Source organism: Liolophura sinensis, chromosome 3, assembly GCF_032854445.1.
Source record: "Liolophura sinensis isolate JHLJ2023 chromosome 3, CUHK_Ljap_v2, whole genome shotgun sequence".
NCBI classification, from domain to species: domain Eukaryota; kingdom Metazoa; phylum Mollusca; class Polyplacophora; order Chitonida; family Chitonidae; genus Liolophura; species Liolophura sinensis.
Window position 1 is genome coordinate 8,331,000 of NC_088297.1, and position 27,325 is coordinate 8,358,324.

At 41.8% G+C, this 27,325-nt stretch overlaps 1 protein-coding gene across 1 annotated transcript; it reads right to left on the reverse strand.

Annotated features, from left to right (window-relative positions):
• Positions 1-842: 842 nt before the first annotated feature.
• LOC135463315 (serine-rich adhesin for platelets-like) lies at positions 843-27,325 on the reverse strand. Its single transcript, XM_064740576.1, has 9 exons — positions 27,186-27,325; positions 26,582-26,796; positions 26,035-26,124; positions 20,947-24,951; positions 12,341-12,527; positions 10,340-10,554; positions 8,434-8,709; positions 1,991-2,611; positions 843-1,225 (listed from the first exon to the last, which is right to left on the reverse strand). The coding sequence occupies exons 1-9, from the start codon at positions 27,323-27,325 to the stop codon at positions 843-845; spliced, it is 6,132 nt and encodes a 2,043-aa protein (XP_064596646.1).

Below are 27,325 nucleotides of genomic sequence, written 5' to 3' on the forward strand. Positions count from 1 at the left end.
AAAGCCAATGTAGTTATGTATTACCAGTGAGTCTTTTATAGACGTTTATGCACCATACACAGGCCTATAGCTTTCACCGCTTTTGTAAAGGCTGGAATAAGATATACCGGTTACCTATTTTTGGCGTAAAGAAAGATGTTCCAATTCTAGAACCGCTATGAAACGGTAGCCACTCATGGATTTACATCGATTCGTACAAACACGGCTCCTGAGTACACAGGAAGCATTGGTATTTTGCTGTTGTTGATATTATTTATTTATTTATTATTTGGAAAATTGGTAGAGCCCGGATGAAGCCCATGACCATCTACACATTACCTTGCCACGTACGACTGGTGATTTATTTTGTGTTTTGTAAATATTCAGACAATGAAATAGAAACCTTAAAATCAAAATTCAAAACGAAAAATATAACATGTAGAGCTGAGAACAAATTACATGTTTATGTAAAAGTGAAAACTTAAAATTATATCCATGGGAAAGTACAGAAAAAATGTTCATAAGATAATCAACAATCTGACAGTTGGTTTTTTCTTCTTTTGTGTAAAATATCATTTCCACGATGTTAACATCGTGTGTAATTTGCAGACATTCTCTTCCTGTATAGCCCTACAGGACAATGTACTACGTTTTCCTGCATTTTTTTGGTACATATAAAGGCCTCAGAAGTCCTAAAAAATTGTCCTTTCAGAGTAAAGCATCTTGGAGAAAAGGTGTCAATCGCGAAGCCAGGAAAGCGCATCAACCTATTTTGACAAGTTCTTGTAAAGACCGTTCCATTGTCAGCGTGAAATTCTGGTAAATACGTTATCTGTTAGTTTGCAACTTTACACGACTTTGGCCTACCTCCTGGGCACGATTCGTCTGGATCTTTGAACTCGCATAGGGTGGTCAATCTCCACTTTGAAGATAAAATATTGAACATCTCTCACAACGTATGAAATATCAACGGCTATTATTCCAGCGAAGAACAAAGCCATCATAAAAACTCCAAAATATCCCAAGGTCATGGCGGACAGGCGACTGTCCCTGGTGCTGATACGCCGCCTCTGCCTGGCCAAAACCTGTGCAGTGTTCAGAGAGAGGCTGGCCAAAATCTTCGCCATCATTGCCCGTTTTTGTTCTTCTGTAAGGTGCATCCCCTGGTGACATGCGCAGCAAATGGTTGAATTTCCGGTACGAGCGACAGAAACCGGCAGTAGAAATGGCCGCGCATCCGGTGTGACTAGAAGAGGGAAAAGACTGTTACGTAACAAGAGTGCAGTTAACTACACTTTTAACGTAAGGTGGTTGTGTCATGGGTTTTCTAGTGATATATGTTAGCTAGGTTGACAGAATCCAGTTGGCATCATATACCCTTTAATAATTTTGTCGCATCACATTGCTTTTCGTTAACTGAATCGTTGTGAAATTTAACCCTAGACGATGTTTCTTTACCTTCATGAACCCACAACAGATAGCTATGATCGGTGCTCGTAAGGTACTAACGTGGGATTTAAAGAAAAGAACTTTAGGAGAGATCCACTTGTAGGAATTTTAGTCAAACTGTTCATGGAAATGCGTGACTTGTAGACTTACAGAATAAATTAAAAAGTAATAAAGTGAAAGACGGCATAGAGAGTAAAACAAAAAAACGACGGTGTGATAGTTGGCAATGTGTTACATGTGGCCAGTTGGCAACTGGTCACATGTAGCCGGTAAAATGCAAACTCTTGTCAGTTTACCTCAGTTAGGGTCTTTTATTCTAACTGTTCATGTAAATGCATAAATAGCATCAAATTACACGACCCTAGCACAGTGGCTTCAGCAGAATTAGGTAAAAAAAAATGCCGCGATCTTAAATACAATTTATCAAAAGACCGTTTAGGGAAAATTGTTTTGCCAAGCAGTTAAAATTAATGAAATGAACCACAAAAGTCCTTTGGGAAATTAAGTATCCAGTGTCTGTTGTCTGTGTAAATACATTGTTTATTTTCACTAACCGACTTACCTGATGTTGAAGGCCATGTGTTAAACATCGGTGACGACAATGGCAAAGGCGTAAATGTCGAGGAAATGCTGCTGAGGATCTCAGTGGTCGCCAAGGTCTCGACCACTGCCGAAACAGACTCAGATGTACTTGTGGTGCTTCCAGTGGCTGTCACACTGTTGAATGGACCGCTTGCTGTTATGCCGGTTGTGTCTTCTCTGGTTGTAGTAGTGCTGGTTATGCCAGTGCTGGTTGTGTGAGTGTTGGTTGTGACTTCGGCGTTTGTGGCCGTGGTGCTGCTTGTGCCTCCGCTAGTTGTGACACCGGCTTTTGTGGTTGTGGTGCTAGTTGTGACTTCGCCGCTTGTGACTTCGGCGTTTGTGGCTGTGGTGCTAGTTGTGACTTCGCCGCTTGTGACTTCATTGGTTGTTTCACTGCTGGCTGTGCTGCTGCTCGTTGAGTCACTTTTTGTTGTGAATCCACTGGTTGTTCCATTACTGGTTGTGACTCCACTGCTTGTGTCAGTGACAGGCTCTGAAGTAGTTGTTGCTTCGTTAACCACAGATGTGCATCCCTTCCAAGGCTCTTCGTCAGATGTTGTAGACGCGTATTTAATGGACTGGCTGCTTGAATCGACATCGGCTGAAACGTCACAGAAAAGACACAAGAGATGCGTTATTTATACAGGCATATTGTTCTTGTATCTCAGATAGAGTCATGTGATTACATCTTACAGACGCACATTGCTTGGAATTTGATCTAAGAATTTACCATACTCCCTACTGCGTATGCATCGCTCTGAACGCTCGCGTCACATCACTGCCACCTGATAGAAACAAGTACCCTATCAGCACTTGCGTTTCTCTGGAATGTAATTCTGTGTATTTTATAGTGAAAAACCTTTTTTCTAGCATTTCCGTTTTTCTGGACTGTAATTCTGTGTATTTTAGAGTGTAAAACCTTTTTTCTAGCACTTCCGTTTTAGTGGAATGTAATTCTGTGTATTTTAGAGTATAAAGTCTTTTTTCACTGCAAGCTAGCCATTTTTGGTGTACAGGTTCATGTTTGGTATCAAAATGATGGAAATTGTCTAAATCTTGGACTAGTACGAGTTTTAATCGTAAAAGTTTGAAATTCTGGGCGAGAGGACACAATCAAGGTGTCAGGTTGCTAGAGACGCTTCCAGCCTCTGGCATAGAAAGGTCCAGAATTTGAAAGGTCAACCTATATGAAGAGTTAAGGCTGTATTCTCACAGGCTGGGCAAGGCATGCTTATTCGCCACAGAACGTTTGGGACTGAGTTACAGCACAAAGCATTCACATTGTCACTGTTGGAAAATCAGTAAGATTTTGAGGTCATTAGACAAGCTCGCTTGGACTCGCGTGTAATCAGCATTTATTAATACAACTGCTTTAATAGTTGCAGTTGATAGTTGTTTTTACTTAATACTTTAAGTAAAGAATCATATTTTGTACATTTCTTTATTTATTTTTTTGATTGGTGTTTTACGCCGTACTCAAGAATATTTCACTTATACGACAACGACCAGCATTATGGTGGTGGAAACCGGGCCGAACCCGGAGAAACCCACGACCATCTGCAGGCTGCTGGCAGACCTTCCCACGCACAGCCGGAGAGGAAGCCAGCATGAACTGGACTTGAACTCACAGCGAGCGCATTGGTGAGAGACTGCTGGGTCATCACACTGCGCTAGCGCGCTAACCAACTGAGCCACGGAGGCCCCTATTCTGGAATACTTTACGTAAACATAATGCATATATTAAGACAGACACAGAGGTTGATACAAAGTTTTCGTTTTTTCTGACATCACTTCCTGCCTCTTGACACCAATGTCCTTGGCGTTGTTCAGGATTTCTGTGCAGAAATGGAAGTGATGTAAAATGAGCTTATAGAGCAGCACATGCGCTGTAGAGAAAATGGGATTTGCCTCAAAACTGGAGAGCGCTTGACACTGACTGGATAATACTGCCAAAAATACATTACATGGGAGTAATACTCTGAACTTACATACTGTTACTCTTCAATCAAGCTAGATAAAATATTTCAGAAATTTGTCTGATTTCGAAAGAACTGAAGACTGTTTGCTCAGGATTGCTAATCACCTTACTGGAGGTAACCAATGTGATAAAATGCCATAAGCTAAATTTTGAATAAGAAAAAATGGCGTTCGTGTGGGGCTGATTTTTTTAAACATTGAAGAAAAAATTACTAAATAAATGTCGGGGTATTTTATGTTATCACACGAATGAATCAAGCGAGTTTAAGCTGACAAATTTTGCTGCAAAATTAATGCATCTGCGTAACGCATAAGCCTACTCGCGGCGGAAGTTCACTAGGCTTTAATTATTGACTGGAAATACAGATTCAGAGGTCGCTGGTGTGGCTTCGTCTTCAGGATTATTCCGGTAACTCACCTGGGCTCGATCCGGCTTCTTCCAAGCAGAAACCTAGCGGTCGTCATTTAAAGAAGACATTTTCTTCCTCATAACGAATTTCACCTTGTTTGATTGGTCGATTGATTAGTTGTTGTATGTGGCATGACGCAAGAACACTTCACGAAGGCAGTCACCTTTATAAGTAACTGAAAACGGAGTGCCGGGAAAAGACCACTGAACCTTGGCAAGTTATGATTAAACATCTCCACCTGTGCTCGCCATAGTGGAGGATGATAAGAGGTCTTCAGAGTGCGCAAAGAGTTAAACGAGCGTGATCGAAGGTTCACTGGCACGTAGACCCCTACAACAAATCGGAGCGGTGAAATCTACAAATTCCCTGTCCAAGGCCGGGGTTGAATTCACGCCATGCATGTCTCGTGAGTAGGTGTAGCACGCGTCAATCACAGATCTACATCCCAGTCCCAAATCACAGAAACACAGAATCAAGAATCTCTAGTACTATTAATACCTCGTTGCGGAAAGTTGAGTGGTCGAATAAATGAGAGGAGACTTTAACAAAAAGTCCATTTCCCTAACGACTATACAATGTTGACGAATGATGTTTACATGTTCAAGCAACACAACAAAAAGCATTTCATAGCATGTCGGTTTGAATGTGAGTTTTCCTGCTCCCATTAGTCTCCTAGTCTTGGTAGCAGTAAGTTGATGACAGTGTTTTCTTGTTTAGTCTTGGTCGCAGTAAATTACTGACAGTGTTTTCTTGTGTAGTCTTGGTCGCAGTAAATTGATGTACAGTACTTTCTTGTGAGGTCTTGAATGAGGGTCGCTGACAGTTTTCGTGTGTAGTTTTGGGTGAAGGTCGCTGACAGTGTTTCCTTGTGTTGTTTTGGATAAGGGTTGCTGACAGTTTTTGTGTGTAGTCTTGGGTGAAGGTTGCTGACAGTGATTTCTTGTGTAGTCTTGGTCGCAGTTAGTTGCTGATACTGTTTTCTTGTGTAGTCTTAGTCGCAGTAAGTTGCTGACAGTGTTTTCTCGTGTAGTCTTGGATGAGGGTCGCTGACAGTTTTCGTGTGTAGTCTTAGGTGAAGGTCGCTGACAGTGTTTCCTTGTGTAGTCTTGGATGAGGGTCGCTGACAGTTTTCGTTTGTAGCCTTGGGTGACGGTTGCTGACAGTGATTTCTTGTGTAGACTTAGTTGCAGTAAGTTGCTGACAGTGTTTTCTTGTGTAGTCTTGGGTGAGGGTCGCGGACAGTGTTTTCTTGTGTAGTCTTGCATGAAGGTCGCTGACAGTGTTTTCTTGGGTAGTATTGGGTGAAAGTGGCTGACAGTGTTTTCTTGTTTAGTCTTGGGTGAAGGCCGCTGACAGTGTTTTCTTATGTAGTCTTGCATGAAGGTCGCTGACAGTGTTTTCTTGGGTAGTCTTGGGTGAAAGTGGCTGACAGTGTTTTCTTGTTTAGTCTTGGGTGAAGGCCGCTGACAGTGTTTCTTTGTGTAATCTTGGATGAAAGTGGCTGACAATGTTTTCTTGGGTAGTCTTGCATGAAGGTCGCGGACAGTGTTTTCGTGTGTTGTCATGGGTGAGAGTCGCGGACAGTGTTTTCTTGGGTAGTCTTGGGTGAAAGTGGCTGACAGTGTTTTCTTGTTTAGTCTTGGGTGAAGGCCGCTGACAGTGTTTCTTTGTGTAATCTTGGATGAAAGTGGCTGACAATGTTTTCTTGGGTAGTCTTGGGTGAAAGTGGCTGACAGTGTTTTCTTGTTTAGTCTTGGGTGAAGGCCGCTGACAGTGTTTCTTTGTGTAATCTTGGATGAAAGTGGCTGACAATGTTTTCTTGGGTAGTCTTGGGTGAAAGTGGCTGACAGTGTTTTCTTGCTTAGTCTTGGGTGAAGGCCGCTGACAGTGTTTCTTTGTGTAATCTTGGATGAAAGTGGCTGACAATGTTTTCTTGGGTATTCTTGGGTGAAGGTCGCTGACAGTGTTTCTTAGAGGTCTTGGATGGAGTTTCTGAAGGCCACTTGCTCTTTATATTTCCATATGATATACATGTATGTCACACATAGGAATGCTCGTCAGTAATTCACCAAAAGTCGGTTGATTATTTCCGGTGCTTTGGTTGTCCTTGCGATGCTCTGGTTTTCTCCACCAACAAAACAAATGACATTGTATATAACTGGACATTCTTGAGTAAAGCGCTAAACATAGATAACTTACCGGATTATATACATGTACGACGTACTTTTCATGATAGGTAACAAAGCCCTGATGGGAATGTAATTAGACAACTAAAATTTTGTCGGTTTGTTAATTTAATAAAATATCTGCAGAAAAACTAGCAGAAAATGTAAGGGTTCTAGGCTGTCTTTAGAGGTGTAAGACAAAAATTGAAGAGTGTTGAACGAAGCTTCACAAGTGCCGGGTGGATAGAGCACAAAATCGCATAGATGCAGGATGAAAACTGATATGTGCATTATGAAGGACAAAAGATGCAGGTTTAATCTTCATCCTACATAATAGGAACTCGGAAGCTAAAACACAGATAAAGGATGTCAATCGGGGGTCAATCAGAACACATGTAAAGATATGCCCATAAAGCGTAAGGTTTGATGTATATAACAGATTACCGATTTTTAAACAATTTCCGTGACTTTCGAGGCCTGTATATGCTTGTCAAAAGAGTTTAGGTTAAGATCCAAAAGGACTCCAGTTGGTAGGATTTGTACGTAAAATGTGTTGGTTGGATGAATGTTAAAACCAGTGAACACATGATGAAGATTAAAATTCATTGATGCAGGTTGAAGATTAAAGTTCGTTGATGCAGGGTGAAGGAAAAACTCATTAATGCAGGATGAAGACAAAATTTCTTTCATGCAGGATGAAGATTCAAACTCATGAAGGTTAAAACTCATTGATGTGGAATGCAAGACAAAAACTCAGAAAGGTTAAAAGTCTTTTATGGAGGATGAAGTTTAAAACCCATGGATGCAGGATGAAGTTTATAACCCATGGATGCAGGATGAAGGTTAAACTCAAGGATGCAGGATGAAGTTTTAAACACATGGATGTAAGATGAAAATTAAAACTGGATGCAAGATAAAAAATAAAACTCAAGGATGCAGGTTGAAGATTAAAACTCATGGAGGCCATATGAAGATTAAAACTCATGGATGCTGAATGAAGTATAAAACTCATGGATGCCAAATGAAGATTAAAACTCATGGATGCAGAATGAATGTTGAACCTCGTGGATGCAGGATGAAGGTTAAAACTCATGGGTGTAGGGTGAAGGTTAAAACTCATGGATCCAGGATGAAGGTTATAACCCATAGATGCAGGATGAAGGTTCAAACTCATGGATGCATGACGAAGGTTAAAACCCATGGATACAGGATGAAGGTAAAAAATCATGGATGTAGAATGAAGTTTAGAGCTCGTGGATGCAAGATGAAGATTAAAACTCATGGATGCTGGATGAAGGTTATAACCCATAGATGCAGGATGACGGTTCAAACTCATGGGTGCATGACGAAGGTTAAAACCCATGGATACAGGATAAAGGCAAAAAAATCATGGATGTAGAATGAAGTTTAGAGCTCGTGGATGCAAGATGAAGATTAAAACTCATGGATGCTGGATGAAGGTTAAAATCTATGGATGCAGGACCAAGATTAAAACTCACAGATCCTGGATGAAGGTTAAAACTGAGGGATACAGGATGAATATTAATATTCATGGATGCAGGATGAAGGTTAAAATCTATGGATGCAGGACGAAGATTAAAACTCACAGATCCTGGATGAAGGTTAAAACTGAGGGATACAGGATGAATATTAATATTCATGGATGCAGGATGAAGATCAAACTTGATGGATATAGGATGATGGTTAAATCCCATAGATGCAGGATGAAGGTTTAAACTCACAGATGCACGGTGACGGTTAAAACTCACTGACCCAAAATAAAGATTCAAGGGTGCAGGATGACAGCTCAAGGCTGCACAGATTACAATAGCTCTCACGGACTATCAGCAATCAAAAACCGATCTACTCACCAGAAAAGCAGATTTTGCGGTATGTAATACCAATCGGATTTGCCATGTTTGGTTCTATCCTCGCCTGCATGGCTGTGCTGGAGACATCATAGTGAAGTGTGCAGGTCATGATACCCGAAGCATCGCTTGCATACTCCGCTGCCCAGCACTCGTTGGGTCCTTGATAACTCAAGCAGGCAGTTTGACATCCCTGGGAATCTCCTGCATTCACCACATTTGAAAAGAAGTCCCCGGGCTTAACGGTTTTTCCCAGATTATGCTCAAAGCCGCAAGTTCCTGCAGGATAAAACAAGCTTCATTTGCCGGACATTTTCATTTACAAAATGCCACGCTGGTGTCAAGGGACTTGCGAAAACCTGTTGCTCGAATATGCATAATTACGGGTTTGAAAAGTTCAAAGCATTGGAAAATATGTATGTAATCCAAACCACACACATTTAGGAATAATTAAACTTTTAGATCACTTTTTTAACAACAGGTGCTCACAGTTCTTTCCGTTGATTACTAAATCAAAAGTTAAGACGTCTTCTGAGCATCTTATCAGAAACAGTCTAATTGTACATTTATAAGTGTCCACGCAAATGTAGAAAAACGCATACTAAACTGCACCGAAACTCTTTGCAACAGATAATTAATGTGCTTAACAAATTATTGCCTTTCAGTTAATATCAGACTCAAACCCGCACTGTTTATAGCATTAAAATGATTCCAAAGCTTTAAAAGGCTGTGGTGTCACCGGCTTTATAAATCTTGGGGAACTATATTTACTGTACAATGGAATCATTGATGTGGTAAACCGAATAGGTCTATAGCTTAAATGGGGCTGTTTTAATGTTTTCAATGTATATTAGAAAGTGATGTTTTCATTAGTTGTTTGATAAACATGTTTAAATGTGTTGCAATTAAACATTATGACGTTTATTATCTGTTGCAAAGTGATGTCTCAATGTTCAACATTTCGTTTTTTCAGTGTGTTTACATCTTCCTGATATTTTCCCATGATTCTGTTGTAAAAAGCAATTATGGGCTTTACTCTTAATTTTTAATATAAAATAAAACTTTTAAATACCTTGATTCGGTAAATGGCAGATCACCGGCTACAGCCCCAAATAGGTCTGGTGCGAATTAGCTCATTTGTTACGCGACTGCAACTGTGACGTAACGCGAAATCAATGTATGAGGCGTGAAACTACGGGAAGTGGGACCTCGCCTTGGGCCAGCATTGCGGTATGTATGTTATGTCACAACAGTGAAAAATATTTTCTAGACAACAGAGTGTAATAAAACATGCCATCAGCCTCTGGCAGTCGCGAAAATCTCGAGAGATTGTAAAGAAATCAATGTTGTCAGCCGAAGTTGACTGTTGTATTTAATCGAGCCAGGATTTTAAGTTACTTCTGAATTGATTAAAAAGAGGTGCGAATTGATTAAAAAAGGTACGTATCGTTTATCCTGAGCTTTCCAAATAAGTTTACAAAATTAAATCTGCCTTAAAGCTGGGTCTTCAAGTAGCTTATGTTGCATTAACTCCGGAACTTGTCAGTCGTTATACTGACATCGAGCAGAGTTTGGCGTTTCCGTGTCTGGTGTCTTCAGCATGGTGCTCATCTGAGGCAGCGCTATATATGTATGGCCATTATAGGAAGACGCGGTCGTGATATGAAAGAAATAATGTAGAATGCGACGATAAACCCCAAGAGAAACAAACAACTAATCCCTCATATAGAATGTTTTCGACCAATACATTAGCTCAGTGAAACTCCTGATGGCGACATACGTCACCTGTGGAGAACGTTTTCAAACAATAGGCCTACCTCAGCCTTGTGAGACTCGTAATTGTGACGTCAGTCACTTATGAAGAACGTTGTCGATCAACGAGCTCTGCTGTCGTCAGGTTACTACTCACCTTCAACTCTTTCACACAAAGCCTTTCCCCGCGGCATGTAGCATGGGTTGGTCCTCAAGAAGGAGCCTTCTGGCAGACTAGAATCAGCTATTACGCACGGCTTTTGCTCATAGGACATGTTGCTAAACCACGGCCGGTAACTCCCGAATTCTCCGCAAGACGATTGCCACAGGAACTGATTGGGAACGTAATGTAGCCCTGTCCAGAAATCGTCCCTGAAAATCAGTGAATTTATTAATCCAAAGAATAGGTCATCAGTTTACTATGGGATTTATCTACACGTTTATTGCTTTGCCTTGTTTTGTTTCATTGTTTAGTGTGGACAGGATTGTTTGAGTTTTCGTCGGTTACTTATATGGTATGACGTACAATAAATCCGGCTTCCCAAAACAGACACGCATATGTGAATTTTCCCATGAGAAGTCTGCTTCAGTTAAAAGTGAGATAATCATAAATTAATGCGCAAAGTTGTACTATCAGATAGCCAGAAGCTTACAATAAACAAACAGAAGACTATTTACAACAGATCACAAGAAGACGGTCATATTTATATCTGATAATACCGGCCGGCATCCGTTCGCACGACACCGGCGCAATAGTGGGAAGATCTGTCAGCAACCTGTGAATGGTCGTGTTCTTGCCCCAGGTTCTGCCCGCTTTCCATTCACTATAATGCTGACCGCCGTCGTACAAGTGAAATATTCTACAGTGTAAAACATCAATCAAATAAATAAATAAATGAGATACGTAACAACACAAGCTCTGCACATGGCTGTTTTTGAAGTTCATATTTTTCAGGGAAAATGAAGTTTGAACACTTTTTTCTGAGTGATAATGTTAAAGTCTTTAGCTCGGCTTCGACGGAAAGATCGCATTGCCTCGGGTGACGTCATAATTATGTATGATGAGTAAATATGACATTCCAATTACCTTAAATGCAAAAATGCACAATTCTTGAAAATCATCTCTAACTGATACATCTATAACTGACACATCTCTAACTGATACATTTATAACTGATACATCTATAACTGATACATCTATAACTGACACATTTATAACTGATACATCTATAACTGATACATCTATAACTGATACATCTATAACTGACACATAACTGATACATCTATAACTGATAGATCTATAACTGATGCATCTATAACTGACACATCTACATGATATCTACTAGAGATCTACTACTACGACTATACTTGTCTGTGGGTGCGAGTGACAGTATTTAAGAAGTAAGTAATTAGCATATAGCTGGGAAACGGGATTGAATAAATCAAAGATGGCGTTACAAAGAGGCAAACGGCACTGCTGAATAGATCTGATGGGAAACTAGCAGAAGAGGTTTGTCTATAAAACACATTTATTCTCCAGACACTGACTATATTGTGAAAAAGGCAATAAAAGTGTAATGCAATAAACGAAGCTTTATTTTCTACCAGTATCAAACGAGTATCAGTACTAAATTCGTCTCTTTACAAATAACAAAAAATTATATGTACAACACCCAGGCTAAATTAGGGCCTGTACAGCACCAGTACCAAAGTAGTACCAGTACCGGTACCAAAAAGCATAGATACAACACCAGTACTATAATGGCACATGTACACGTCAATACCAAAACTAAAACCAGTATCGGTAACAAAAAGCATAGATACAACACCAGTACCATAGTGGCACATGTACACGTTAATACCAAAACTAAAACCAGTATCGGTAACAAAAAGCATAGATACAACACCAGCACCATAGTGGTACATGTACACGTCAATACCAAAATTAGCGCCGGTATCAAATTTGTACGAATACATGTGCCAAATAAACTTAGAAGTAAAGTGTCTTTTCTAAAGTTGTACCTTTGCATCACCGGGACCAAATTATCATCAGTACCAGTACCAAATAGGTATATAAGTAGAATTCCAGAATCAAATTTCTACAAGTCGTGTATCAATAGCTGCTGAGCACAAACCCCGCATTGGTAAAGTCACGTACCAATTCGGGCTCCAGAGCGACAATGACATCAGCTTGATAAACTCGTAGATGTCTGCGTTGTCAATGGTAACCAGACCAGCTGCTTGTGACTCACACAACTCCACAGCATGGTTCCACGTCACACGGTTAGAATCAAAAAGTGTTAACAGACGGTTAGGGGTAGGAGACGAGAACGTCTGACCAAATCCTACAAATAATGAAGATACAGACAATGACCTTCTATTTCCCACCGTAACGTAAGTCCCTATAAAGCAACCATTTAAAAAGTGTTGAAGTGCTTTCAAGTGCATGAAAAATGACTGGAATGATCCGCTCACTATCTGACGTCGTGGACATAATGATTCGCACACTATCTGACGTCATGGACTCACACTATCTGACGTCATGGACTCTGACATAATGATTCGCACACTATCTGGCGTCATGGACTCTGACATAATGATTCGCACACTGTCTGACGTCATGGACTCTGACGTAATGATAGGCACACTATCTGACGTCCTGGACTGACAAAAGAACCATTTAGATACTATACGACGCCGTGGGCTCTGACATAAATATGATTTGGACACGCATGATGGTATGAGAACGAACGAATATTCAATAGTAAGTCATTTTTGACACTATGGATAATCTTTATTAGTTCATGTCTTTCTTACCTTGCACGAAAAACGCCAATGTTACATAGAGCACAGGCATTATTATTTGAAGCTTTTGGACAGATGTGTGCCAACGTAGTCGAAAGCGGTCCAAACTAGAAAACATAAATGTAAATTGTTTTCTTGTTAAGCAATTATACTAGCATAAAATAATCTATAATTTGTTTATTTTCTTTATTTTTTAATATTCGATCGGTGTTAAATAATGAATAATAAAACATCTTTCATGATAATATCAAGTTCCGGACAGTAATGTTAAATCTATGTTAAATCTAGCTGAGTTTAAACAGCGTACATGTACGAATGCCAACTTGTTATCATATATTATCCCTCAAAAGTCAGTTTGTCATACAATATTTACTGGTTATGGGCTACAATGTATACCAATGACATCAGATCGGCTAACACCTAGCTCTAGAAAGATAGTCCTTGTACTCGCTCTCCGCAGGGGCTTTACATAGGATTCTTGCCGAGAAATTGGCAAGGGGCGTCTTTTTCCAGATTCTGGCCAGTTTCTGTCGCATATAAACTAAGTCTACGTGGTATGAGAGAAATGTGATTATGTATATGGCTATACAGTCCAATATAAATAGAAAAATAAATAAATACACATGAGTAGCCAGCCATACTTTGATGTCCAGAGGTGAATGTAGCAAAATGTTTTAGCACCGGTCCAATTAAATGCGCTGTCCTAAACCTCCTACCTATCTATAACATAACGATTTAAATCTACGTACCATTTATATTCATCCCACATCACTTTTTTCGGGATATTTTGATATGCGTTCCTTCCATTTCGACGTCTTTCCACTGTGTATCTGATATCTACGAAGAATCGTATACCTTGGTGCAACCACACGTATGCCTTGGTGCAACCACGCGTATATCTTGGTGCAACCACACGTATGCCTTGGTTCAACCACACGTATACCTTGGTGCAACCACACGTATACTTTGGTACAAACACACGTATACTTTGGTGCAACTAAGCAGGTAGGACCTAAATAACCATTCATTTACCCGTGATCGTGTGCCAATGATGTGTGCTTCTTAATGTTATCTAGGGGAGAGGGTCTGTAGCTGATGAAGACGCTTGTCTTTCAATCGCCACTCTAGGTGCTGGTTCAAGCTCGGTCTTGGCGTATATGTTGATTCTTCTGCTGCATGCGGGGCCTGTTTAAGCAGACAGTGTAACGCTTTGCAAAACCAATATGCTTATCTGCACATCACACGTGGGGAAGTTTGTCAGTAGCTTTCCAGAGGTCTGCGGTTTTCCGGTTTTCTCCGCACATAAAACGGACCGCCATAGCATAATTTTTTTTTAAATCTTAAGGATGGCGTTAAACCATAAATAAATAAATAATGTTCGTTACTTACGTACGGTTACCGGAGACCTGCCCTCTTTTGCACTGCACCCAATATGTGTTGGGAAACTCCTAGAGTGGCAATATTTTTCCGATTGAAAATCCGCGTCACAGTTGATAGGTGTGAACAATATTTGCCATGGATTCCGTTAAAACTGACCAAGGTGTTTGTTTCTGTGAGTTTTAGATGAAGAGTTAATTCACACTCCGGATCAAAACTCTGTGACTAGAATCACTTAATGGATTATGTTTCTCCTAAGACCCCCCCCCCCCCTCCATGTGATAATATGTATCTTGCACGCCTCTTATGAAAAGAAATACTTCAGGCTGTTGTGGGTTAAAATCCATTAACCCCAAGTTAATCTTGCCATTTGTGAATCGTCATTGAATCGGACTTGTCAGTTGGTACATTTTCGTTCGTTAAATGGAGCGTAAGGATTTCAAAACCCAATTGTAATCGCTATCCTTGGTTACAAAAGAATCAGTTGTTTTCCATTAGGCTGATGAAACTGGGGGTTGTGTTTTAGCTGATGACAATCAGGCTTAGTAGGCCTATACTATCAGTGGTACTCGAGAAAGCAACAGGAATGGGACAATAGCAAAAACGGAAAAAAATAATCCATTGAATAGGAGAAAACATTAAGGTAAAAAATAAGCCATTGTGATTTACTGTGATAAGATTTATCGATGTCTTTGTTCCCTTGGGTTGATCATTCGATGCCACCATAGGAAGAAAACACAACTGTGCTTTGGATAGCCTACGCCTTGCTGCCTGTCTGGGCGTAGCCGAGATAGTCGCTCGAAAGATTCACAAGAAGTGTATATCCATTGGCTGACCACACCCACAATCGATCTTTGGCAAAGAATTACGATAACTCCTGCTGGCCAACGAAAAAGCCCGAAAACTTTCGGCCTCTCCTCACAGCGACAATGTTATCTGATAATTTAGTGGTCGATGAGAAACCCTTTGCGCCAATGAAAAGAAATCTATTTTAATCAGATATTAGCAGGCCTACCAAGACAGGAGGCTGGACAGCTGGGTACATACACGTGTATAAATGCGCTCTTGTGAGGAGGCTGGGCCTGTATGTTTTAAGATAAACAGAAAAGATGAACCAATTAGCGGATTTAAAACACATTGATGCAAAATATAATTCAGTAGGTGATGAATGTGAGAGAAAGTCTTGAATTTCCTGAGAAGTTTCCGTTTTTCTGGCGAGATTGCGCCGCATTGTTGTGAGATTTGGCCCAAAACAAATCGATAGGTTAAAACGTCTGTGACTATCGGCTGCAGAGCATTAGGTTTTAAACGCTGTTATTTTATTCTAAGCGGCTTAAAACTGGTTCCCATGAACAAAGGTCACGGGCCTTGTCCCTGGCCTAACGGCTATAGCTCTTGTTTCGAAGTTGGGAGGCCTGGAAAACAAACCAAAGACTTTAAAAATGGCACGTGATGCTGCCTCGCTTGGCGCTCAGCACCAAGAGGCTAGAGCAAGGAAACAAGGCGGGTTGAGCCGGTGTCAGTATAATGTAACTGGGTGGGATGTCATGTCTGGTGTCTTTGGCAGGAAACACAGCAAAAATTGATACTAGGCATATATATGTTAAAACAAAAACGGTTATATGACACCTGTGGTAGACATGTCACGTGTTTTCTATAAAACACGGATGTTTTGAGAGGAAACGTTAAAAGGATTTATTGAAAACGTCAATGTTATAGAAAGGATGCCAGCCTATGTTCTAACAAAAACGTATGCGTGTATAGCCCCATCATATACATGTAACGCGCTTAATGGATAAGATATCTGCGTTCAAATATAAACAGCAGGCGTTTGCACATTAATGCGTGTGTTTTTATAAATTAAAGTCATGTGTCGTTAATACTTCCATACTTCAATGGCTGCAGGACTTTGGCGACATGGAGTCGCCCTGCCACAAGAAGACACACTATATGTACACGCACTTAATGATCCCATCGTCGGACTGAAAAATTGTTAAATACAAGGTAAAACCCCAAGCATATATAACCTAATCTTCGGCAATTTTGAAGAACGTTTGAGTGCAATCTATGCACATTTGTCATTTAATTTTGGAGACAAAACTATATTGGTAGTGTTGGCCAACTTCAGGGGTTCACAAAAAGTATAATTTTATCAGTCTAAACAGAATAATGCCTTCAGAATATGCTTGAACAAGCACCTTGCAAACATGCGAGAACATGCGAGAAATGAAGAATTACAGTTTATACAAAAGTCACGTAAAGGGATGTTTCAAAACAAACACGGCCCTACTCGAACATGTACGACAAAATCGTAACAGGGGATTCTGACTGGAAACGTCATGAGCTTTTTGGAAATGCAAATGTCAGCTCTTCTCTTCATGTGACAGGAAATATTTTTCGAGCTCAAACATGGAGGAATTGCATGCAAGCGAAAGCGCTCTCGAAAAAAAGCACGGATTTATATTCTACCTGTTGGGCGATCATAAAGCTTAGGACTAAGTAACTGAAAACAGCAGTTATTTGTCAATAGATGCATAAATCTACAAGGTCAGGGTAATAAATAAAACTGCATGATCGCGACTGGGCCAATTTCAAGATCATCCGGAATCGGACAAGAATTGCGGGAAGCGGACCACCTTAGTTTGGTAACACAATTCATTTTTAAATCCAATGTCAGTTTCATTCGTGGAGGTTTAATTTCGGAAAACTTCCCTGTTCTTACATATTGCGTTCCTAGTTAGCTCCCATCGCCTATAAGCGCACGGCATTGAAAAAACGCACAAAGGGTAGTCAGTTTCTTAAGTTCACTATAATTAATAAATGAATATGATATGAGTTACTTATTAGCTAAAGGTCATTTGTTTACCCCGTGTATAACTTTTTTCACCGTCCATACAAATAAAAGAAAAACTCTTTAGTATGGCGTTAACCAAAAATTAAATAAATAATGCTTAAGATATTTGTAACATTTTAATTCAAGGAATTATAAACGGAATATTGTCAATATGTTGTTCTGTGTTGGAGGCAGAACGTGTTCCACTGGAAATAATCAAAAAGTCAGACATATGAAATATATGAGAGAGAACTCAACATACGTAAGGTTGTATTCAACACAAAAAAGTTACTGGATAAGAATATCCACAGCACTTTTCTGGATTAAGACACAACGAAATCACATTGATCGTTGTGTCATTGATCTCACAGCTCCCTGTACTTTGGAGACAAGAAGCCGTTGATGGCCCTTTGCGCAATCTACAATCTAAAAACCGCTCGTTATCCACGCACGTACGTAACACCTAGCAAAGTTCGTCAGTAACCGTCCAAAATTATGAGCTTCACCCCTGGGCACTCCGTTTTGTCTCATCCATAATAGTGACCACAATCGTATAAGAAAAATTCCCGAATATGGTCTCAAATAACAAATCAAAAAATAATAATACAATAATAATAAACACTGCCAGTGATGGAGCAAAACATAACCAAGACAATTTCTGCCAGTTTTCGCTATATTTCATACTAAAACTTTAATTCCCAAGGGTTGTGTAAGTGAAATATTCTCGAGTACCGTGTAAACCACCAATTACCAAAAAATAACAAATAAATAAAACTCTCCTTTTGCTGTTTATGTATCAATGATAAACATCCATGGCATCTTCATTAACATTCACTCCATGGAAACACAGAGCTATTGGGGTAAATCGGTTCAAAGCTGTGTATTCTATTGTCCTTTTTTTCTTTTGTAATGACTATTTACGGACATACCTGAAAGTGTATCTTTGGTACCTATGTGTTACAAGTGAACAACGGTCAGTCCGGCTTGAGCCCGAATCGCCATTGTCTGGGAAAAGGCACCGGTCCCATTGAATTGTAAAGGAAACCCACTCAGCAATGCGAGAACGTAACGGTCAATTCGACGTAACGCCTAGGGTATTGGTAAGAAAGAAACTGGAACAATGACCCAGGAGCCTTGCATCGTCTTACGTGGGATGGCAGATCTGACGTGCCGTCTCCTCATCCCAAAAGATAACGGCCCTAATGCAACAATGCTACCTGTCATATAACCGTGCCTGCTTTACGTGCTGACAGTCACACATCGATGTTAGATAAAAAGAGCCTGTCCGTAATTGTAGTTGACCGAAATGCTGATCTCGGCCAGATGTCCCCTCTTCCGATCGATAGTAAATCCAACGGAGCCGAACACTACATGGCCATCGCTGCTACGCTCACAACACAACCTCTATGTTTATCTCGCAAGTCCTCACTAACCACTGTTACCTCACAAGAAAATCATTCAGTGCTCTCGGGTCCTTCCGACGTAAAGAGCCGATGTTTCGTGGGTTTCTTGTTGTTGTTGACTTAGGAAGGATCCGAGAGCAACCGAATGATTTTCTTTATTGACGAGAATTTACGAGAGCAACATGGCGGTTGTGTTATGTGCCTAGCAGCGACTGTCATGTAGATTTCGGCCCTGTTGGATTTTCTAGCGATCGGAAGAGGGGACATATGGCCGAAATGAGCATTTCGATCAACTGTGGGGGGCCTCCGTGGCTTAGTTGGTTAGCGCACTAGCGCAGCGTAATGACCCAGGAGCCTCTCACCAATGCGGTGGCTGTGAGTTCAAGTTCAGCTCATGCTGGCTACCTCTCCGGCCGTACGTGGGAAGGTCTGCCAGCAACCTGCGGATGGTCGTGGGTTTCCCCCGGGCTATGCCCGGTTTCCACTCATCATAATGCTGTTCGCCGACGTCGTATAAATGAAACATTCTTGAGTACGACGTAAAACACCAATCAAATAAATAAATAAGTAAATAAATCAACTACGAGTACGGACAAACATTTGTTATTCGCCCCAACATCGAGGTGTGACGGTCAGCACGTAAAGCAGGTACGGTTATATGACAGGTAGCATTGTTGGCATCTGCGCTGTTTTCCTTTAGGTGGTTTCCTTCCACCACAATGCTTGCCTGAGTGAATATCCTCGAGTACGACAAAAATCAGCAATCAAACAATTGGAATTTTTAGAATACCTGAGCCTTACGCAAGTTGACATATCAGTGTCTCGAATAGGTGATCAAATCGACTCTTCCTGTTTGAATATGAAAAATTTAACGTCTCTGATCATGTGTGCCGTGTCTATGATTATTACGCCAGCAAGAGGAATCGTGAGGAGAACAACTCCTAAATATCCCATAGCTGTTGCTGACGGACGTGGATCAACTGCACTGTTACGACGTCTCCTATTGGCCGAAATCTGGCTCATGTTCAAAGAGAGGCTCGCCATAATCTCCGCCATCGCGGACTTTTTCTTGTCGTCTGTGAGATTCGCCACCTGGCGGCAACCGCAACAGGAAGTTGAATTTCCAGGAGAGATAGGTGTACGGGCAATGGATGACGATAGCGATGGATCCAGTGTTTCTGTGTGAAAAGTAAAGAGCAGACCGCCGACTTGAACAGAACATTTGTTACTTGAGTGGTGAGCAAACTATGAGTTTGAAGGCAACGTATATATATGCCGACGTTAATAAAAACACAACCATAGGGGAAATATTTCAAAAATAATGTGCTGAACCAGGATTACGAAACTGTCTTAATTATGTGATACAAAATTTACTTGTGCAAGAACCCCTGGCCCCGGGATCACGAAACGATATGAGACTTATGTCAGAATTTCAATCACCAAATTTGGTAAGTTACTTACCAAGACTTACCCAGAATTTACGTTGTCAAGCAATATTTTTGACCTTGTTGCATAAGAAATAACATTTTTAAAGTGATTTGAAAGTTCGACCTTAGCCTAAAATGGTTTTGTGATCTCTGTGTTAAACTCGAAATTTAATCGTATCTGTATTTTGAATCAATTTATATATATTTTCAGAATTCAGACTTACATTCAAATGACTGTATCTATGTCATATCTATCCATACATGTGTCGGACGTCCATTACACCAAGAGGTGGTCCCTAAAATTATTTTCAAATGTACTTTTCTCCTCAAAGAAAAATCGAAAAGAATTCTGAAAAACATATATTTATACGTATAATTAACTTTCAAAGCTTTATTACTTGCATTATTTTTGTGTTCTTTCATTCAAGATATCAAAGGAGCCCTTGACTTTTGTCACAGTTGTCCAAACAATGATTATTCTCTTAGCTTAGGCGTTACTCACCATAGAAAGAAGATGAAGGTGAAATGAAAGGCAAGGGGGCTTTATCAGATGGCGACACCGGCGACGATGGAAGTAAAGTTGACGCGGAGACTGTAACTTCCAGTGTTCCAGTCGATGTAGCCAACGCGCTATACCGAGACGTCTTCCTTGACGTAAAGACCGTGGTTAAAAGTGACGCTAGCTCAGGCGTTGACGTTGTTCGTGGCCCAACTTCGGAGTTCGACGTTGCCTTTGGAGTTTGTGAAACGATTAGTAATGTCGCCTGATCTGAAGGTGGGTCAGTCTCAAAACAACATCCCGAAAACAACAGCGTCGCTGCCGTTAAAAGCGTCCTTGACGGTCGGGATTCCATAGTAGAGAGCGAAGGATTCTGCAGTGTGCTGACGCGGATTGTGAAACTGCCGGGTGTGCCAGTACCCGTTGTGTCACTGCTTGATACGTCACTGCTGGTTGTGTCACTGCTTGATATGTCACTGCTGGTTGTGTCACTGCTTGATACGTCACTGCTGGTTGTGTGACTAATTGATATGTCACTGCTGAATGTGTCACTGCTTGATACGTCACTGCTGGTTGTGTCACCGCTTGATATGCCACTGCTGGTTGTGTCACTGCTTGATACGCCACTGCTGGTTGAGCCACCGCTTGATACGTCACTGCTGGTTGTGTGACGACTTGATACGTCACTGCTGGTTGTGTCACTGCTTGATACGTCATTGCTGGTTGTGTCACTGCTTGATACGCTACTGCTGGTTGTGTGCCAGATTGATATGTCACGGCTAAATGTGTCACTGCTTGATACACCACTGCTGGTTGTGTGACTGATTGATATGTCACTGCTGAATGTGTCACTGCTTAATACATTACTACTGGTTGTGTGACTGCTTGATACGTCACTTCTGGTTGTGTCATTGCTTGCTACGTCACTGCTGGTTGTGCCACCGCTTGATACGCCACTGCTGGTTGTGTGCCAGATTGATATGTCACTGCTAAATGTGTCACCGCTTGATACGCCACTGCTGGTTGTATCGCTGCTTGATACGTCACTGCTGACTGTGCCACTGCTTGATACGTCCCTGCTGGTTGTGTCACCGCTTGATATACAACTGCTGGTTGTGTCGCGGCTTGATACGTCCCTGCTGGTTGTGTGACGGCTTGATACGCCACTACTAGTTGTGTGACTGATTGATATGTCACTGCTGAATGTGTCACTGCTTGATACGGCATTGATGGTTGTGTCGCCGCTTGATACGTCACTGATGGTTGTGTGACTGATTAATATGTCACTGCTGAATGTGTCACTGCTTGATACGTCACTGCTGGTTGTGTGACTGATTGATACGTCACTGCTGGTTGTGTCACTGCTTGATACGTCACTGCTGGTTGTGCCACTCTTTGATACGTCGCTGCTGGTTGTGCCACTCTTTGATACGTCATTGCTTGTTGTGTCACCGCTTGATACGTCACTGCTGGTTGTGCCACCGCTTGATACACCACTGCTGGTTGTGTGCCAGATTGATATGTCACTGCTAATTGTGTCACTGCTTGATACACCACTGCTGGTTGTGTGACTGATTGATATGTCACTGCTGAATGTGTCACTGCTTGATACGTCACTGCTGGTTGTGCCACTCTTTGATACGTCGCTGCTGGTTGTGCCACTGTTTGATACGTTATTGCTTGTTGTGTCACTGCTTGATACGTCAATGCTGGTTGTGTCTCCTCTTGATATGCCAGTGCTACTCATGCCACTGCTTGATATGCCACTGCTGGTTGTGTCATCGGATGATATTTCACTGATGGTTGTGACACTACTCACTACTCGAGTGCTTGATACGTCACTGCTGGTTGTGTCACTGCTTGATACGTCACTGCTGGTTGTGCCACCGCTTGATACGCCACTGCTGGTTGTGTGACTGATTGATATGTCACTGCTGAATGTGTCACTGCTTGATACGTCACTGCTGGTTGTGCCACTCTTTGATACGTCGCTGCTGGTTGTGCCACTGTTTGATACGTTATTGCTTGTTGTGTCACTGCTTGATACGTCAATGCTGGTTGTGTCTCCGCTTGATATGCCAGTGCTACTCATGCCACTGCTTGATATGCCACTGCTGGTTGTGTCATCGGATGATATTTCACTGATGGTTGTGACACTACTCACTACTCGAGTGCTTGATACGTCACTGCTGGTTGTGTCACTGCTTGATACGTCACTGTTGGTTGTGCCACCGCTTGATACGCCACTGCTGGTTGTGTGCCAGATTGATATGTCACTGCTAAATGTGTCACTGTTTGATACGCCACTGCTGGTTGTGTCGCCGCTTGATACGTCACTGCTGGTTGTGTCACCGCTTGATATGCCACTGCTGGTTGTGTCACGGCTTGATACGCCCCTGCTGGTTGTGTGACTGATTAATATGTCACTGCTGAATGTGTCACTGCTTGATACGTCACTGCTGGTTTTGTGACTGATTGATACGTCACTGCTGGTTGTGTCACTGCTTGATACGTCACTGCTGGTTGTGCCACTGTTGGATACGTCGCTGCTGGTTGTGCCACTGTTTGATACGTCAATGCTGGTTGTGTCATCGGATGATATTTCACTGATGGTTGTGACACTGCTCACTACTCCAGTGCTTGATACGTCACTGCTGGTTGTGTCACTGCTTGATACGTCACTGCTGGTTGTGCCACCGCTTGATACGCCACTGCTGGTTGTGTGCCAGATTGATATGTCACTGCTAAATGTGTCCCTGCTTGATACGTCACTGCTGGTTGTGTCACGGCTTGATATGCCACTGCTGGTTGTGTGCCAGATTGATATGTCACTGCTAAATGTGTCACTGTTTGATACGCCACTGCTGGTTGTGTCGCCGCTTGATACGTCACTGCTGGTTGTGTCACCGCTTGATATGCCACTGCTGGTTGTGTCACGGCTTGATACGCCCCTGCTGGTTGTGTGACTGATTAATATGTCACTGCTGAATGTGTCACTGCTTGATACGTCACTGCTGGTTTTGTGACTGATTGATACGTCACTGCTGGTTGTGTCACTGCTTGATACGTCACTGCTGGTTGTGCCACTGTTGGATACGTCGCTGCTGGTTGTGCCACTGTTTGATACGTCAATGCTGGTTGTGTCATCGGATGATATTTCACTGATGGTTGTGACACTGCTCACTACTCCAGTGCTTGATACGTCACTGCTGGTTGTGTCACTGCTTGATACGTCACTGCTGGTTGTGCCACCGCTTGATACGCCACTGCTGGTTGTGTGCCAGATTGATATGTCACTGCTAAATGTGTCCCTGCTTGATACGTCACTGCTGGTTGTGTCACGGCTTGATATGCCACTGCTGGTTGTGTCACGGCTTGATACGTCCCTGCTGGTTGTGTGACGGCTTGATACGCCCCTGCTGGTTGTGTGACTGATTAATATGTCACTGCTGAATGTGTCACTGCTTGATACGTCACTGCTGGTTTTGTGACTGATTGATACGTCACTGCTGGTTGTGTCACTGCTTGATACGTCACTGCTGGTTGTGCCACCGCTTGATACGCCACTGTTGGTTGTGTGCCAGATTGATATGTCACTGCTAAATGTGTCACTGCTTGATACGCCACTGCTGGTTGTGTCGCCGCTTGATACGTCACTGCTGGTTGTGTCACCGCTTGATATGCCACTGCTGGTTGTGTCACGGCTTGATACGTCCCTGCTGGTTGTGTGACGACTTGATACGCCACTGCTGGTTGTGTGACTGATTAATATGTCACTGCTGAATGTGTCACTGTTTGATACGTCACTGCTGGTTGTGTGACTGATTGATACGTCACTGCTGGTTGTGTCACTGCTTGATACGCCACTGCTGGTTGTGTCACTGCTTGATACGTCAATGCTGGTTGTGTCACCGCTTGATATGCCAGTGCTACTCATGCCACTGCTTGATATGCCCCTGTTGGTTGTGTCACCGGATGATATGTCCCAGGTGGTTGTGACACTGCTCACTACTCGAGTGCTTGTTGTGTAACTGGTTGTCGAGTCCGTGCTGAATGATATTCCACTGATAGTTGTATCATTGCTTACTGATGCAGTGATTGTAGTGTCACTGTTTGACATACCAGTGCTACTCGTGCCACTGTTGGATATTCCACTTCTGGTTGTGGCATGGCTTGATATTCCACTTCTGGTTGTGTAACTGTCCACTGACTCTGTGCTTATTAGGTCACCACTGATTGCTGTTGTGCTGGTCGTTTCACTGGTGGTTGTTTCACTGTTTACTGTGCCACTGACAGTTGCCACCATCGAAGCCGCGTCTGTGCTGGCGACCGAAGCCATTCTTGTATCAGTACAGCCAGACCAGGGTTGTTCGTCGAGGTAAGGTGAGTCATAAAATTGCGGCAATGGACTTTCATTAACGACAGCTGCAACCAACAACAGACTCAAAGGAAATGTGAACACTTCTCTTTGCTTCTATGAATGATTAGGTCACAAATCATCTATGATAGTGTCGTGTTATAGGCAAATCATATTGTGTTTATAATCTTTCCATAAAAAAAAACATAACCTGTATGACTGTTGCCGGCGCCTCTTGTTTTCTTTTACATGAATTTCAATGACGGCCGTTTGCCTTCCACCATTATGACGAGCGATGTATCAAACGTTGGAAATTTCGCGAGTTACTTGCAAACGCTCGGTGGTATAATCTGGATTCTAATACCCATAAAACTGGTCGTAACCAAATAACATTTTTGTGATATGACGGCCGTTATTTTTACAACTGGAGGAAGCAAACTTTCCTGGCTTGGGGCCGCAGCCAAAGCTAAATTCGTACATGTAACCTCATTGGTCAAGGGTCTGGCAGTCCCACCGTATAAACGTTTTGATTTCCTGTATCTCTCCTACTTTACCGTGTTTTTCTCTTCATCAAGCCGCAATAACAGCCTGGCCGAAAGAGGGCCCGGTGAAAAATATTAGATCCCTCACCTCTGATATATAAAGACTTACAGGATGGATAGTAAAACTAGAGCAGCGATGACAGCGGGACAACTGACAAATGTTAGCACCTAACCGCAGTGAAATACGGCCTGTTGAGATTTTAACTCAGTTAGGGGTTTATTCTAACTGCCCATGTAAATGCTCAAAAAGTAGCGATTTACACACCCCTGGCAACATGACTTAACCAAATTTGGCCCAGAAATTCAGTTAATTGCAATTCATTAGACGTTACTGGTATAGAATTTATTTACTCAAGCGCTAAAATATACCTGTGCATCGCTTAAATATACCTGTTTCTCTCTGTTTAAGAAGATGACCTTTCCACTTACCTGAAAAGCAGATTTTAAGGTATGTAAAATCCATGAATCTACCAGTTGTCTTGATTCTTTCCTTTATCGCGGTGTTGGAAACGTCGTGGTGAAGATAGCAGTCGTTGTTACCAAAGTAACCCTCCCAATCCATTGCCCAACATTCCACCGGCCCCTGATAGTTAAGACACGCCGACTTACATTCGGTCAGGCTGGCCACAGTTAACTGTGTGCTGGTGTATGGCCCGGGCTGAGTTTTTTTGGCATGAAGGTGTTCAAAACTGCAAGACCCTACAAAGCAAAATGAGAACGACGAATGAACATTGAGCAAGAGAGCTGTTGAATTATTATGTACTTTAGTGTTATGGTAAACTGGTATGAAAAGAAGCTTCAAGTAACTGTATTTGAATATGTTGCAATTCACTTTAAAGTCTCCCACAAACCACTTCTCTCCGGATCATGTAACTGCATTAGTGTATATTGCTATTCACAATAAACTCTCTTTCAAAACCAGTTGCACTGAAATATGTAACAGTGAAATTTGTGCCACCAAACGCTTCGCCCAAGGTCACGTAACTCTATATTAATACTCACTATAAACCCAAGGTCATGTAAAAATATTGATACCCTATACTTTTCTACAAAATACTTTGCACAAGGGTATGTAACTATACTGATATCCACCTTAGACCATCCACAAACCACTGCCCCCAAGGTCATTTGTGTGTGAGTCTATATTAACACTCACCTTGAACACTCTCACACAATGCCTTGCCCCGCGCCATGTAGCAAGGTTTGGTACTTAAAAATCCTTCCTCATCAAGGAAAGAGTCGCCTAGGACACAACTCTTGAACTCTGGAGATCTGAGAGTCATCCACGGCTGATAGCTTCCCAGAAGTGCGCATGACGAGTGCCACCGAAACTCACCAGAGACGTAATGTAGTCCGGTCCAAAAATCATCCCTAAAATGGTTCAGTGAAGCAGATGCTTAAATGAAATGAACAGTTCCCAGTTTGGATGCTAATTTGTTTCCTTCGCCTAAAACATTCATTTTGCCTTTCCATCATCACTGGAGACTACTAACATCTGTTCTTTGCATGAATCCGTCCTAGTTTCCTACGATATATACGTCCACATAGATTGGCAACTGACATAGGAATAACTGCTTTGACGCCTACATTTAGATGTAATTTATTGAGTGATTGACTGATGAGAGGTTCATTCACATTACCTAATGGCCTACGAGTTTATGCAACAATAAATAATAAATTACTCAATATATATATATATATATAAGCTACCATAAAAGATCGTGTTATCGCCGTACCATCGGAAAGGCTGCTGTACGTACCAGACCGCTGCAAAGCTTGATACAGATGAATCTATGAGGAAGTTGTAGATGTCTTCACCGTCAATTGTCACCAGCCTGGCGTTTAGGGATTCACATAACTGCACGGCATGGTTCCACGTCACTTGTCCCGATCCGTACAT

Bases quoted from the DNA above. Each gene is read 5' to 3' on its own strand.
- LOC135463315 (XM_064740576.1), bottom strand. From the start codon at position 27,325: ATGTACGGATCGGGACAAGTGACGTGGAACCATGCCGTGCAGTTATGT. The intron at 26,797-27,185 runs GTACGTACAGCA...GAACCATTTTAG, and splicing joins TCAAGCTTTGCAGCGGTCTG to GGATGATTTTTGGACCGGAC. The intron at 8,710-10,339 runs GTGAGTAGTAAC...TTTATCCTGCAG, and splicing joins TTTGTGTGAAAGAGTTGAAG to GAACTTGCGGCTTTGAGCAT.